At 37.5% G+C, this 15,448-nt stretch overlaps 1 protein-coding gene across 3 annotated transcripts in view; it reads left to right on the forward strand.

The window, feature by feature from the left end:
* METTL15 (methyltransferase like 15) overlaps positions 1-15,448 on the forward strand; it is an 80,584-nt gene that overhangs the window by 10,431 nt on the left and 54,705 nt on the right. For 2 of the 3 annotated variants that reach the window (XM_051621269.1, XM_051621272.1), the window contains exon 3: positions 13,862-13,927. The exons of the other annotated variant lie outside the window; for it this stretch is intronic. In XM_051621269.1, the coding sequence (XP_051477229.1) occupies positions 13,862-13,927 (66 nt within the window). The remainder of the gene's footprint in view (positions 1-13,861; positions 13,928-15,448) is intronic. 3 annotated transcript variants of the gene reach the window in all.

Here is a 15,448-nt window from a genome sequence, read left to right on the forward strand (position 1 = left end):
GAATGGATTAGATTTTCAGTTGAGCCTTTGTAAAATTTTCATTACATCTTAAATATATCCTCAGTTATAATTGAGGAAAGAAGCTTCTTTTGAGGCAGCTGAGGAAATCAGCTCTGTCTTGCTAAGTCTAGTGATTAGTTGAAGTCATTCAAACATTGAAATTTTCATTTCCTATGGAAATGCTAATAATGGCATGCTTGAGTCATAATGTGATTAAATCTAATTCCAGAGAACTTTACTCTTAGGAAAATTATTAAAGTAAATAATGCATACTGGAGCAAGGCCTGTCAGAGCTGACTAAAAGCAGGTGACAGAAGCAGGTGGTGGTAGTTTTTGTTTGCTTCTCTTATGTCTCATCTGAGAGGGAAGGGGGAAAAGGGCTGATATCTGGTTTGTTCCATAGAAAACATTTGCTCCCAGTAATCTTTATGGATGTTTCACTCAGTTACATGAAATGCAGAGTTTGGCTGGTGTGTTTCACACTCTGCAAGGAATTGCCACTTGGCCAACTCTAGAGGTTCTGGGACACAGCTCGTTTTGCTTCTGGACCTGCGAGGATCGGAGTGGTTTGCTAGCAAATGGACCTCTGACAGGCTTCTGTGAAGGACCTACAGCTGGTGGCTGAGAAAGCAGTCATGTAACTTAAGATAAATTGTAGATGTTTGCAGGTGGAGTATTCCAGTACGTTCTGTAGACTCAAGATCACACATTAAGGTATGTGGTTTTAGAAAATATGTGAAGAAGGCAAAACAAAGATGTAAAATGCCTTTTAAAATGTTATAATACAAAAAAATGTTCATAAGTAAAGAAGGGATTATCTTGCCTATAAAATTGCTGTTTCATAATTTAGCTATAATGAGAAAACTGAACCTGTGAAGAGAGTATATTTGAAACTAATTTTGAGGCTACTGAGTGATTATGATTGATGAGGGCTTCAAAATATATTCATAACCATCTTTTCTCCCTTCTGTGTTGAGTGATGTGGAGATAGTTGATAGAGAATGCAAGTTACTGAAATGCTTGAATATTTAGATCTAGGCAGTGATCTTACAGATATTTCACCTCTATACTAATATAATTTAGTAGCATCCTCTGTTCATGTAACAATGAGATAAATTGGAAAAATGGGTAATAATGATTGCATTATGTTTAATTGTTGAATACACCAGTCTTGGAAAATTATTGTACTTCATCCATTATGTGAGAAGGTTGTTTTCCTACAAAATGCCAACTACTTTTTGTAATGTAAATTGTTAGACTTGGAGCGTAAACAACTTCTTTATAATTTCATGTATCCTCTCAAAAATGCTTTTGGAAAAAATTGTAGTCTGGTTATGTTCCACTTATCAGTTTTTTTAAATTACTTGTAATCACGGTATAGGACTGATAGGAGATACTTTTTGCTTACAACTAAAATAATTTTTTACTGTGTACTTACTTCATTTGCTTCTTTCTTTTCTATATAGTAGATACCAGAAAAAAATAGTTTATATGGTGTAGTATATTACCATTAGAAAAAATATAAGGGTGTTTTTTTGTTGTCTTTTTCTGGCAGTTGGTATCATAAGGCATACAACTTGTTAATCCCTGTAGCATATTCACTGGCAAGTTCAGCTCTTGTGGGCTTGAGGAGGGTTTGGATGGGAGTTGTGCCTCTGTAGATGTCTCTTAATCTGTACAGTGTAGCAGCTCATACATTTTATAGCAATGTCATTAGCATCACCTTTTTGGTAGTAGATGCAGAGTTTTAGAAAGCTTGTTTACCTTTTTTATGTTTTCAACATTTTGAAGTAAGCTGCAGGAAAACTTGGAATGTTTGCTTTGCTGTACAGGGTAACCCCAACCACTTTTTGCCACAGATGTTTTTATTTTCCAGAAGCTACATTTTAATTTCTTTGTTAACTAGTTTTATATTAGAACACAGCAGTATTTTGTTATTGATTGAAGTTAAGATGACATTAAAACATATACTTGAGTAGTAAGTCACTTTCATTTTTGGAGTTCCTTGTAAAAGTAACAGAATGCTAATGCAAATTACAGCTTCTTCAGAATTGGAGGTAAGGCCTTCAGAGAATCTCAGTGTTTGTGTACAGTATGTCGTTCTCTTGATTTGTGGTAATTTCCCATCTGTGTGACAATAGTTTTGAAACAATAAGAAATCAAAATAGATATTCTCTAGTTTAAAAACATGTCTAAGTTACTGTATGAAAGGAGATATTTTTTCAAAATATTTTAAATTCTTGTTAGAGGAAGGAAGGGTTTTTAGTCTGATAAAGACTAAATAATGATTCTTGCTAAATTACAATGGTATAAAAATATCCTGATAAAAATGCATTAATATCTTGGACTGTCTTTGACCTCTCTTTTTTAGTATTCTAGGATAATTTTTCTTATTTGCATATGAATAACAGTGAAGTTTAAATGTATGCAGTTTCTTAATTTATTTAGAGAAACATTAAAACCCTTCCAGCACTTCTGTAAAAGTACATTTCTCTACTAATCTTTGTTGTGATCCCATGAGTAACTAGCTTTTATAGTATGTGTCACTGTGCCAACATTTTTTAACAATCCATTTTTATATAAAATAATTTTAAAAGCTCTGCCTTTTGTATATGAAGCAAAGATAAATTCATGGGTAGTTGTTCGAAAACAAAGAGAATCCTTTATCTACAGGGTTTATCTATGCATATATTAGGACATAGTGATAGGTGCAAGAAAAAGATTTGGGATAAATTGGAAGGATGAACATGCCACATCTTGAATTAACTGAAGAAGCAGCATTTATTACTGAGAAACATAATAATTAAAATTTAAAGATACATACTTTGGAATCAGTCAAGGCTAGATAGTTAGACTTTGCTTTTCAAATATAGTCTAAAGGCCTTGCTAAATGGCTGTGAGAAGCTGCACATCTTTCAACTTCCATGAGGAAAGTTCTTTCAACAGATGTCACCTCTAGCAGAGCCTTAGGTGTTGCCCCCTGACAGGAGAAGACAAGAAAGAGTAATAGAAACTTCCTGTCTTCTCATGGGTAATTGTTAATTGCTATTATTTTGATGATTAAAATGATAATAATCATGGAGGAAAAAAAAAACAACAACCCTCAAATGGTAGGTCTTCCTATCCATATTTTTGCTCTAGCAAATCTAGAAGTAGTTCTAGATTTCTGGTGCTTCTAGAAATAAGATCTGATTTTGTGAGTTTTGACAGATGCCATTTTCTAAAACCAGATGATGGTGATTGCAAAGTTTGAAGTAAATGTACATGATGGGGTGTGTGTGTGTATGTATATATATGTATATATTTTTGTAGAGAGGATTTATATTTTTCTCATGAAAACCTTTGCAGATGGGTAGTTGTTCAGCAGGACCGAATGCAGACCTCTCTGCTGGCCTTGAATGTATAACCAGTTATAAAAATGACAAAGTGACCTCTTCCTTATGTGAGAAATGATACCCTATTGAAAAGCCCTTTGTAATAGAACGTAAACCACTTATTTCTGAAGTAGTAAAATCTCCCTTGGCCACAACTAGCACTTAATTAATTGTGTGGGGTGTTTTCCTTCAATATTAGTCTATTACTGTCTTTAGAGAGCTTTCTGCTATACACATTTTATAATACTAATAGGGTTCCTGCATATTGCTTATATTATTTGGGGTAATGTTCAAGATGTGATTCATTGTAATGGTTTAAGAACTTACAAAATTATTTGCAGACTCATCTTGAGTATTTTATCTCTGTGGCATGATCTCGTTGGATTCTCTTTTTTGAATAATTCTGCAGACACAGTCAATACTCTCTTAACTACTTCTTAGTGAGACATTAAAGAGTTTAGGTTTTGTAAATAATTGTATTTCAGATGTTTTGAGTATGGCTTATTATAGGTTAAATGATTATTCACTACAGACATTTTGATCTGGTCTAATAAAAACATGAGCTATGTACACTGGATTTCCATTGCAAGCATATTTAACAGCTTGGCTTGTGGAGAGAAAAGTAACACTTAAGATGACTGTCTCCAGTATTTTTGGGTTTCTGTAGTTTGTATACTGGAAGAATTAATAAGCATGATTTAATTTTTTTACAGCAAATGTGTAAAAATACTTTTTCCTTTAAACTCAAGACTGTATTTGTGTCAAACTACCAGTCTAACCATTGGTTTATGTTTGATCAGGCGTTGTTAGTATGGATATAGACATTAAAAAGCTGCATTACACAGTGGTCTTTGTTATATCCAATCTTAACTCTATGAAGAGAGAGGAGGTTGAGTGGAGCATCATGTAAGTATTACAAAAGACTAAATATATAAAAAATTGCACCTTGGCATGACAAGTATAATTTGTGTCCCATGTCTTCTGATTTGCAGGCCTTTTAATACAACAGGGGATAAGAGAGTTGTTTAATTGTCACAATTGTGGCATTAAAAGGTTTTCTAGATTGCATCAATAGTTTCTGTATTTTGTGAGCTTCCTTTGGAAAATGCTTTTAGATTACATTAAAAAAAAATACATTTTAAAACATTGTTACGTTTAAAAATTATATTTAAAAAATACATTTTAAACCCCCAGCATCTTTGTTTTAGCACAGTACAAGGTCCATCTGCACTAGCATTTCATTTCTTTAGTAGAGAGTCTGCTTTTGAGGGAATGTATTGATTGACCCTGCTCAAAGCGGATGGTTTACATCGCAGGGCACAAACTGGATTTCTTCAGACTAAGCCAGGAAATGTATTCTGAGAACTGTTAATAAAAATCCAGCCTAGAGAACCAAAGTAGAAGTGATTTGAAGTAAATACGACTGAGTTGCGTTGTAGGGTCTTGGTCAGGGTGGCTGTTCTTCCCTTTGAGAATCTCCTTCCACTGGCCTGCTAAGGTGGGCATAGCCAGAGAGTGCTGGGTGAATAAGCAGATATTTTGTGGTGTGTGTTTTGTTGGGGTTTTTTTGTGCATATATATCTTATATACTGTTCCCTAGTCAAAGGCTGCTTTAAATTCAGATTTTTTTGTCTCATGAGTTATATCCCTACAACATTTGAGCTCTTCACAGATAGATAATCATAGAACCACAGAATGGTTTGGGTTGGAAGGGACCTTTAAAAGTTATCTACTCCAACTCCCCTGGTTTTGAAAACCAAACACAGACTTAAGGGGTTGATTCATTCCTACAAGGTTTGCTGGAAGAGCCAGGCTGAACAGGAAAGCCAGTGGAATGGCTTGGTGCTGCCAGAGAGGGCAAGTCTGGCTTCCCTCCTCCCCAGCATCTCTGTCTCTATGCTCCTGGCCCTCCCCGACTGTTCTGCAAGTCATTTAAATACAGTGATAGGGCAGAAATCAATACAGCTTTTTCTTCTGTATTACTTTTCTATGCCATGCTGGTAAGTGAAATTGGCTTATGGAAGTAGCTAGTAAGTACCAGTTCTTGCAGAAGTGAGCTAGAAGCAGGAAGACTTGCACATGAGAAGATAACACAGAATTTCACTGAGAAGTAAATGAAGTATGCCTGTTTCCAGAGCAGTTACAACTTTTTCAATTGGTAAAAATTCTGTTCAATATCTAGATCTGTAGATAGTGGTGTTGGTTCTGGGGAACACATGCTTTAAGATTCTCAATATAATTGCAACATTAATGCTGCCTGTAGCCCTCAGGTGCCTTTACCTGTTCCACCGTGTTTCAGACCTAAAATACAACTCTTAAGCTCTTTTTTTACAAGTTTGTCTGCTCCTGCTTAACAGGTCTGAAACTGCACTCTGTGTGCTGCTACCTGGGTATACATTCCTGCTGCTTCTTTTGCTCTGCTGAATCTGGAGCTATGGGGCAAGCTGACACCAAAGCTGTCAACTTGCAGTTCATTTTCAGGTGAATAAGTCAGCTTCCAGCCTGTAAGTACCGGGCCAGTGTGCAGCTAGAGCTGCAGCTGATAGTGAGCAGCCTGTTTTGAGAAAGAATGTTTACATCAGTGTGTACATATACGTGCTGCAGTACTTCTCAACAGGTTGCCTGCCTTGGGTCTGGACAGCTCTTGTCCACTCTTCTCTCCAGTTGGTCCCTCTGTGTTGGCACTATTGGAGCAGAGTCAGACAGCAGGAGAGGCAGGCTGCCTTTGCTGAGGTCCTGTACTTGGCAGCCTGGACATCCCAGCCTCAGCATTCACAAACAACAACTGGGAGAGAAGTCTTGCTTTTAAATCTAATTAGTTTTTGGAGGTCCATGAGGCTACCAATAGAAGAGTCATCCAGGAGTATCTTCCTTTTAATTTTCTTTTAGAACTTGAAAATGCCATTACTGCTCAATACAACGGTGGAATTGTTGTTGAAATTGTAAAATCTAAGCAGACATAGTTTTTTACCTGAACAGGGAAATGGCTGAAGGCTTTTTGTCATTCTCTTTGTGCTCCCCATCAGCTGAAGGCTTTCTGACAGAAATTTCAGCCTCCAAGTGTTAAAATTGGTCAGAACTCTAAGCAGCAGAAAACAGGATCTTTCCATGAAAAATGGTATTTTGTTAATATCTATATGCTTATTGAATAGCAGATTTAAAATCTGCTACTTCAGCTTCAAATTGTATAAAGCATTACTTGTATTTTTGGTTTTTTTTTGAGATGTTTATCTGAAATGGAGTTGAAACAATGCTCCTGAAATTCTCTCCTTCATAAACCTGTTTGAGCAGTTGTGTCATATACTTTTGGTCATCTAAATTTAAAACAAGACTTTTGCTAAGAAGGTCAATGAAACTATTTTCCTTTTGATCTTGCATCCTTGTGGGTGCCTCGATAGTTCTTCTGTAAGAAAAGTTTTACTGGATGAGTCAGTGCACTGAGTCATAGGCAGCATGAAGCCTGTAGTGTTCTAGACTAACTAATTGGTAACAGTCTCAAATTTAATTAAAGCACAGTTGTCAGGTCTGTGCTACTGATTGACATCCCACTGAAGTATTTTGTTTTCAGCAACTTATATTAATTGTTCTTTGCTGTTTAAATTTGTGTGGTTTAAGATCTTGTTTCTGTTGAATAGACTTGCCATTGCCATTATCTTACTATCCTCTTTACGATTTTTTTTTTATAGTGCTCACTTTGAATTTTTCTCCTGTTAGGTCACATATTCAGTAATTATGCTTTTTACCATGCCTGTGGATTTACAGATGTTTAGAGTCCTTTGAGGGTTTTCTTTAAAGTTTTCTTAATTAAGGGCTGTCCTGTTAGTACTGGTGAATGTTTTTTTTCACTTTTCCTAAATTTTTATAAGCATTATGCAAAATTCCTTGAACATTTTTAAAAAGTTTTTTGTGTTGATTTGCAGATCACATTTTCAGTTTTGTTACTTTTCATTTCTAATATTTATCTTGTGTTGCACCCTGTTTCATAGTAATGAATGGCTTTTCTTTAACCCAGTGTCTGCCCATCATCCCCAGATGATGGCAGTGGTTTCCAATATCATTGGAATCTTTCTCCCTCCTGTTCTTCAGTTCCTTTGTGTTTCTTTCTGTGATGCAGCTTGAAGAGGCGAAGAGCTATATGGTGGGAGGGCAATAGGATGGACAATACACAGAGGACATGGCTTGAAGCTATCTGTCTTTCATTAAGGGAAAAAAGCAACCTTAGGGCTGTGGGAGAAAAACAAAGTTTATTTTTTTTTTATCATTTGCATTATTAAAAAAACCCCTTGCTGACTGTGTAGGACTCTTGCTTTTCTCCAGCTGAGAATTGAGGAGTGAGAACTTGAATGGATGGTGACTTTCTTTGCAGCTGAGCTTCTTATGTTCAATACCTTGGAGACAGTATTTTTGAACTTTCAGAAACTATCTGTGCTACTGAATCTGGAATGGTGAAGAAGACGTATCTTTCTACGTACTTGCAGAGGTAGAAGATGTTATGCTAACATATTAATTCTTACTCTCCTGACCAGTTTTTCCTCTCTCCTAAGGCTCTTTAGATCCAGAGAATCTTGTTGAATCAGAAGACCATCAGAAGTGTACCTCACTAGTTGCTTGTTCTCTGGCAGTGCCCAACAGCAGGTGCTAATGGAAGCCTTACAGAAGGGGGTAGTAGAGAATGATTATTTTCCTACCTTGTGTCACTTTTAAGGCTCTTAGAGTAGTTTGAGGACATCCTTGGGGAGAGGAAGCTGAGAGCTGTATTTGTGTAACACCACTGGCATAGTCTTTTTTCAAGTTTGATTGATCTCCTTAAAAAAATAAGTGTTAGCCCTCTCCCTGCAACATGATAACCATAGTTTCAATATTTGCATGAAAGGCACTTTCTTTTATTTGTTCTAACTTGATGCGTGATAATATCATCAGGTTCCCTGGGCTCTTGTATTTTGAGGTAAGTGAATCATACCATCTGCTACAGCTGTATAAAAGCAATGTTAATAGTCCTCCACAGAAAATTGCTGGAGCCTTTGGATGTTATATTGGACCAGAGAGATGTGTCCTAAGGGACTCCTTTTCCACATTTCCCATCTTCTTGTCCTCAGCTAAGCCCAGTTTCATATAAAGCAGTAGTGATGGAAGGTGTTCTGTTCTCTCCTGAAACCATCATTCAGTTAGCTCTGAAATTTGTTCTTTGAATGTGATTTTCTTGTTTTCTGGATTGTAGGTTTCCCTCACATCATCTTTCTCCTAGGAATGCAAAGACTCAGTGATGCAGTTCATTCTGAGGCTTCTTCCTTTCTTGATTTGATGGATTTTCCTCCTCGCTTATTTCCTTTGCCTTGATTTTATCCAGTTCCTCTCCTTTTCTAGCAATTCTTTCTGTTTTTCCAGTTGTACTCATATTCACCATCACTTTCTACTCACTTGGTTTTGCATATATTTAAAGTGATTTAAACCCCCTGCATTTAAAAACGGGCTTATGGTTGTAACTTTTTCATGTAGCTATTTGTTCTATTTAATCAGTTTGTGAAGATGCTTAGATGTTTTGAATATGGTCACCAATAATATTTATCCCAGAAACTAGTGATAAAATCAGTTATTTAGGAGAAAAATGCAGAATATTTCAAAGCATCTTTTTAAATTTGAAAGAGGCAGTAAAGATTTAAAGCAAAGCTCCTCACAGTCACTGAGAATAAATTTCTATTGGAAGTATCCAATTTCTAGGTAGAGTAACATTGGATAAAAATCTTCCATTTCAGGTAAACTTTTCTTACTGTGTGCAGATTTATGAAGATTTCTGTTGTGGAGTCTTGCAGTTTAGATTTTACACTTTGGTTACTGTCATATTCTGTTTTGTACTGTAACAGCAGTAGTAGGATTTAGTGAGATGTGATTCTTTTGTAAAGTTACTGGCTCTTCCTTGGGCAAGTCCATTGTTGTACATACAATCTCAATTACAGAGTTAAAAATTGTGATAGTTTCCTATTTGTTCTTGCCTCGTTTCCCACACATCGTTTGTGCATACAAATGTACATGTGTTTTTTTTGTTTTTATCACTTCAGACTTCTTTAGGCTGGGTTATTGCCTATTGGATTGAATCAGTCTGCTCTAAGTTTGTGTAGTGAAGATAAGGAAATGACATTTCTAACCTGTTAATGGGATTTTTGCATCTCAGAACACAAGTCTGGAACATCCCAACAGTAGTGGGATTTTCATTTGCTTTAGGTAGATGAAGTATTCATGAACGTTTATATACACAAATTAATAAAGTCAAACCTTTTTAATTGTGTGAGACACAATGCTTTCTTAATAACACAAGCAAATAACATGATAACAATAGCCATTATTTTCCCCTGTACAGTTCAGTAGAACATTTAGGTGAAATACTAAGAGGTTGTCCTCAGTGCACAGACAGGGGGTTTGCCTTGCTGTGGTAGGTGGATAACTTTTACAAATGTTGCAGAAAAGTTATTTCAGATTAGTTAGCTCTTTCAAGCAGCATTAAGTGACGTCAAGAAAAACCAGTGCTGAAGTATTTGTTAAGTCTTGTGGCTGCTGGAATAATTAGAGAATTAAGACTTCAATTCAGTAAATGTTACCCAAAAATTCTCTCTTCTTGACCTGACTCGATTGAGTGGGCAAGAGTAAGTGCACAGAACCTGATAGAGCTGGCATTTCGAGAAGCCACAAGATGGAATTTAACACCTACTGAGGCATGAAGCAATTAAGGTACCAATTTTAGAATAATTTCAAAGCCTATAATAATTAAAATAATTTAACAAGCAGTCCAATAAGTACTCTTGGAAACATGCTCTCAGCCCTGTGATTTTTATAATTTTGTAAAGAACTTCCCTAACTGTTTTAGGAATGTCTGTTTTTTTTCTTCAAGTTAGGAATTTTCTATTTGAGTAGTATATTAAAATATATAAATGTTAAAAACAAGAGGAGAATATAAGGGGCAAATTACCAAAATCAACCATGCAATTATTTTAAGCAAGTATTGAAAGTTGTGTAAAACAGTGACTCTTAGCATCACAAATGGATGTCCATACTGTTATTTTAGGAGACTGAGCTTGAAGTTACTAGTTACCACATGAAACTGAGTTTCAAAATGTTTCTTTTGTAATTTGATTAAATACTTTTTGAGTGAAAGGATGTAATTTATAGATAATTATGGTAATGCCAGTTTTTCTTGGTCAGGCATTTTGTCTTACTACTGTTCTGTGAAGCACCTGAGGCTTGAACATCATGGCCAGCCATGTCTACCAGCAGAACATGCCATCCCTGAATGTGTATGTACCTATCATGCTGCAAAACTTACTTCTTCTTCAGATAGCTACATATACATTTATATCTTGGTTAAGGAGGTTGTAGGGTGAAAGATAGTGGTAGTGAATCCACTTGATTTGACAAATTGGATTACATCCATACCTTGACTTTCCTACTAAACACATTTTCCTCAGTTTACCTGCTTTCATCAGTGCAGCTGGGGACAAATGCAACCTTTGTTTTTTAGTGCAAACTGAATTCTTGTGGTGTGTCTTCTAGGGTATTGATCAGCTCCTGTCATGGGTTGATATTCTTCTATTTACATCAGCAATCTTCATGTTCAAAATGGAGTATTTTTTTATTTTGCAAGTTAGGTGTGTCTATGATAGCTTTGCAATGCTGGTAACTGATGTGTTGTCATCTTATTACTCACTGCAGATTAAAGTGTACAAGATAGTGAATAATTTGTCATTGACTTGGACAGAAAGGAAATAATGGGGCTAGGGTTTGCATTAATGTATTCAACTCTTCCATATAGGGATTTTTTTTTTAGGGTAGTAACAAACCCATGGTACTTAGAGTAGATACTGCTGTTCTTGAATGATTCCACTCTTTGGAAGAAAATGAAAGACAATTCAGGTTCTCCAGCAGGGCCTCTTATGTGGCCTCATTTGTATCTTGTTTGTGTAGACAGAGTAAGTGCATGTATCAGCCTGCATGAGGATGGTGTGTGGCTAAGTACAGCACATCATTTAAGAGAGAAGAATACTCCCAGTTTAAAATAAGCTTAATAGCATAAGGAATTATGTAAGATTTCAGTAAGGAACCAATTTGGAACGCATGTATTATACCAGTAGGATTAAAATCTATTTTTTCATCTTAATTTTGTTTTAGCAATTGAATGCTTGACATGGATTATACTGTAGTGAGAGAATCACTGCAAGTGTCACATAAAGAAAATTGGAATCTTGATACACAATGGAGAAAATAACTAGTTATGAACATCATCCAATTGTTTCAGTAACTGGTGTTATATCTTTACTGGTTGTTGCTGTATTCACAGCCTGAATGCTGAGCTGTGCATTTGATTGCTGTTGAAAAAATCTTTCACTTGAAAGTTAAGAATTCTAGAGGTTTCTGCTTTTGTCCAGTCCCACCTGTATTGTCTTGAATTGTGTTGGACTGGATTCCATGTTTTCATATAGGACTGTTGTCAGAGAATGTAGGGAGGCAACTAGGAAAGCTAAGGCCTCCTTGGAACTTAACCTTGCAAGTCGGGTTAAGGACAGTAGAAAGGGCTTTTTCAAATACATAGCCAACAAAGCTAATACCAGAGGCAATATAGGCCCACTGCTGAATGAGGTGGGTGCCCTGGTGACAGAGGATATGAAGAAGGCAGAAGTGCTGAATGCCTTCTTTGCCTCTGTCTTTACTCCTGCAGGCTTTTCCCATGAGCCCCAGATTCATATAACCCCAGAAGTAGTCAAGATAGGTGAGGACATAGTAGATGAGGATTGGGTTAGGGATCAGTTGCATAATCTGGACATCCATAAATCGATGGGTCCGGATGAAATGCATCCAAGGGTGCTGAGGGAGCTGGCGGAGGTCATTGCTAGTCCACTCTCCATCATCTTCGGTAAGTCATGGGTAACTGGAGAGGTGCCTGAGGACTGGAGGATAGCAAATGTCACTCCAGTCTACAAGAAGGGCAAGAAGGAGGACCCGGGTAACTATAGATCGGTCAGCCTCACCTCCATCCCTGGAAAGGTGATGGAACAACTTGTCCTTGGCACTATCTCTAGACATATCAAGGAGATGGGGGTCATCAAGAGCAGTCAACATGGTTTTACCAAGGGTAAGTCATGTTTGACTAACCTCATAGCCTTCTATGAGGAAATTACTAGGTGGATAGATGATGGTAGAGCAGTGGATGTGGTCTATCTTGATTTCAGTAAAGCATTTGACACCGTCTCCCACAGCATCCTTGTAGATAAGTTGATCAAGTATGGGTTTGATGATCAAGCAGTGAGGTGGATCAAGAACTGGTTGAAAGGAAGAAGTCAGAGAGTTGTAGTCAATGGGGCAGAATCTAGTTGGAGGCCTGTGACTAGTGGAGTCCCCCAGGGGTCGGTACTGGGACCAGTGTTGTTCAATATCTTCATCAACGACCTGGATGAGGGCACAGAATGTACCCTCAGCAAGTTTGCTGATGACACCAAGCTGGGAGGAGTGGCTGACACACCAGAAGGCTGTGCTGCCATTCAGAGAGACTTAGACAGGCTGGAGACTTGGGCGGGGAAAAACCTGATGAAGTTTAACAAGAGCAAGTGTAGAGTTTTGCATTTGGGGAAGAAAAACGCCATGCACCAGTACAGGTTGGGGGATGACCTGCTGGAGAGCAGTGTAGGTGAAAGGGACCTGGGGGTCATGGTAGACAGGAGGATGACCATGAGTCAGCAGTGTGCCCTTGTGGCTAAGAAGGCCAATGGCATCCTGGGGTGTATTAGAAAGGGTGTGGTTAGTAGGTCAAGAGAGGTTCTCCTCCCCCTCTATTCTGCATTGGTGAGGCCACATCTGGAATATTGTGTCCAGTTCTGGGCCCCTCAGTTCAAGAAGGACAGGGAAGTGCTTGAAAGAGTCCAGCGCAGAGCCACAAGGATGATTAAGGGAGTGGAACATCTCCCTTATGAGGAAAGGCTGAGGGAGCTGGGTCTCTTTAGTTTGGAGAAAAGGAGACTGAGGGGGGACCTCATCAATGTTTACAAATATGTAAAGGGTGAGTGTCAAGACGATGGAGTTAAGCTTTTTTCAGTGAAGACCAGTGATAGGACAAGGGGTAATGGATACAAGTTGGAGCATAGGAGGTTTAAGATGAATATCAGGAAAATTTTTTTACTGTAAGAGTGACAGAGCACTGGAACAGGCTGCCCAGAGAGGTTGTGGAGTCTCCTTCGCTGGAGACATTCAAAACCCGCCTGGACGCCTTCCTGTGTGATGTACTCTAGGTGACCCTGCTCTGGCAGGGGGGTTGGACTAGATGATCTTTCGAGGTCCCTTCCAACCCCTAGGATTCTATGATTCTATGATTCTATGATTCTATTTCTAGGAATGTACGTGAACTTTGTGCTTTTCTGGATAAAGGACAAATGAGTGAGGCTAAGAAGGATAGTTTCTATTAAAGAATGAGTCTCTTCTTTTAACATGCTCTCCTTGTATTTATTTAGGCTTCTCCGAAGTGGTATTACCCTGCTGTGTGCTGTAAAGTGGAAATAAATGTCATTGTTGCTAAGGTGGGTGGTTTTTTGGGAAATGTGCAAGAATATTCTCTGATAAAACATTTGCTGCATTTGGGCTAATATAGTATTTGGGCTATTACTGTGGTTTTCTTTAAGTAGTAGGGGGATTTGACACTCCCATTCCCTCTGAACAGGTGTAGCTGGTTTAGGGATAAATATGTAAATGTGTACTTGGTTGTCTAGTGGTAGGTGTCCTTTCCCATGCAGGGGGTTTGGAACTAGGTGATCTTTAACCCTTTATCCCTTCCAACTTTCATAGAAGAGTGAAAGGGAGAAGAGTGTGATTAATTATCTGCAGACAGAGACAATCTGGGGATATACTTTTCAGTGTTACAGTACCAGCAAAGTTGAGATCAGGTTGGTTGTATACAGAACAGTGCAAGCTTGCAGGCATTAAGAAAGGGCAATAGTGTGTTCATGTCTGGAGGAGATCAGTGCTGAATGTGTTGAGAGTTAGATAGAAAAAGTTTTTGGTAGCTCAGATTCTACTTGTGGCAGAGAGGATTTAAAATTATAATGGCTTTTTAATTTTTCTTCTTCTGCAACTAATTTTTGGATGGAAATATAGGTTAAAGCTAATGACTACGATACAAACAGACCTGTCTAGTTGCGTGCATTGATTCCAAGAGAGCCAAGCACCCTAGGCATGTTCTCAACACTAAACCCATGAATAGTCTTGTGGAGGTAAAAGAAACTATGTCTGAAGATGAACATGTCTAATTGCTTTGCTCCAGGGCAGATAAATACTAATCTGTGTAGTTGCATGGAATCATTAGTGTTGTCTCCACGGTCTCCCCTGCTCCATCACACTCATTTGTTTGTTCTTAAGTTGGATAATATGTTGGTTTGAAAAGAACTGTATTGGATGTGTGTACAGCTTGTAAAGCAAATGAGCTTTGCTAATGGTGAGTGCTTTGGCCTCTAATAAATGATCATGACATAAAAGCAGAATTTTAGTGAAACTCAGTAAAACAATTTGTTTGCAGGTGATAAATAATAGACAAAATGGACAAGAAAGTTTTCTGTATTTATACTCTTTTCTTTTTGTGATAAAAGCTGGCTTATTTCCTGCTGTTTGCAGGGATTTTTTAAACCAGCTTTTCACACGGACTTAACCATGTGTTAAGTAGCATTTGTTTGGTTAGTTGTGTTTTAAAATAATGCTATTGGTTCAACTAACCGGTTGATTTAACTACTGTGTATATCTAATCTGTAACTGAGTTGGATGTAGTTACTCTATGCTTCTTGTTTCAGCCAATAAGAACTAACAGAAGTGAGCCAAATCAGATCCTGATTTTGTAACATGCTGCCACAGGTAATACTTTGTAAACAAAGTGTGTTGTCAGAAAGTGAAGAGTTTGGTGTGCTGCCTTTTTCCAGCTTTTGGCTTATGTGATGGTATCTGTGCTGTCATGTTGAAATGCAAGCAATTAGTTTAACAACTTCAACGTAAATATAGTTTATTATGTTCTTAATGCACTTGTATTTTCTTGTTGTAATTAACAGCTGAACGTC

Source organism: Apus apus, chromosome 5, assembly GCF_020740795.1.
Source record: "Apus apus isolate bApuApu2 chromosome 5, bApuApu2.pri.cur, whole genome shotgun sequence".
NCBI classification, from domain to species: domain Eukaryota; kingdom Metazoa; phylum Chordata; class Aves; order Apodiformes; family Apodidae; genus Apus; species Apus apus.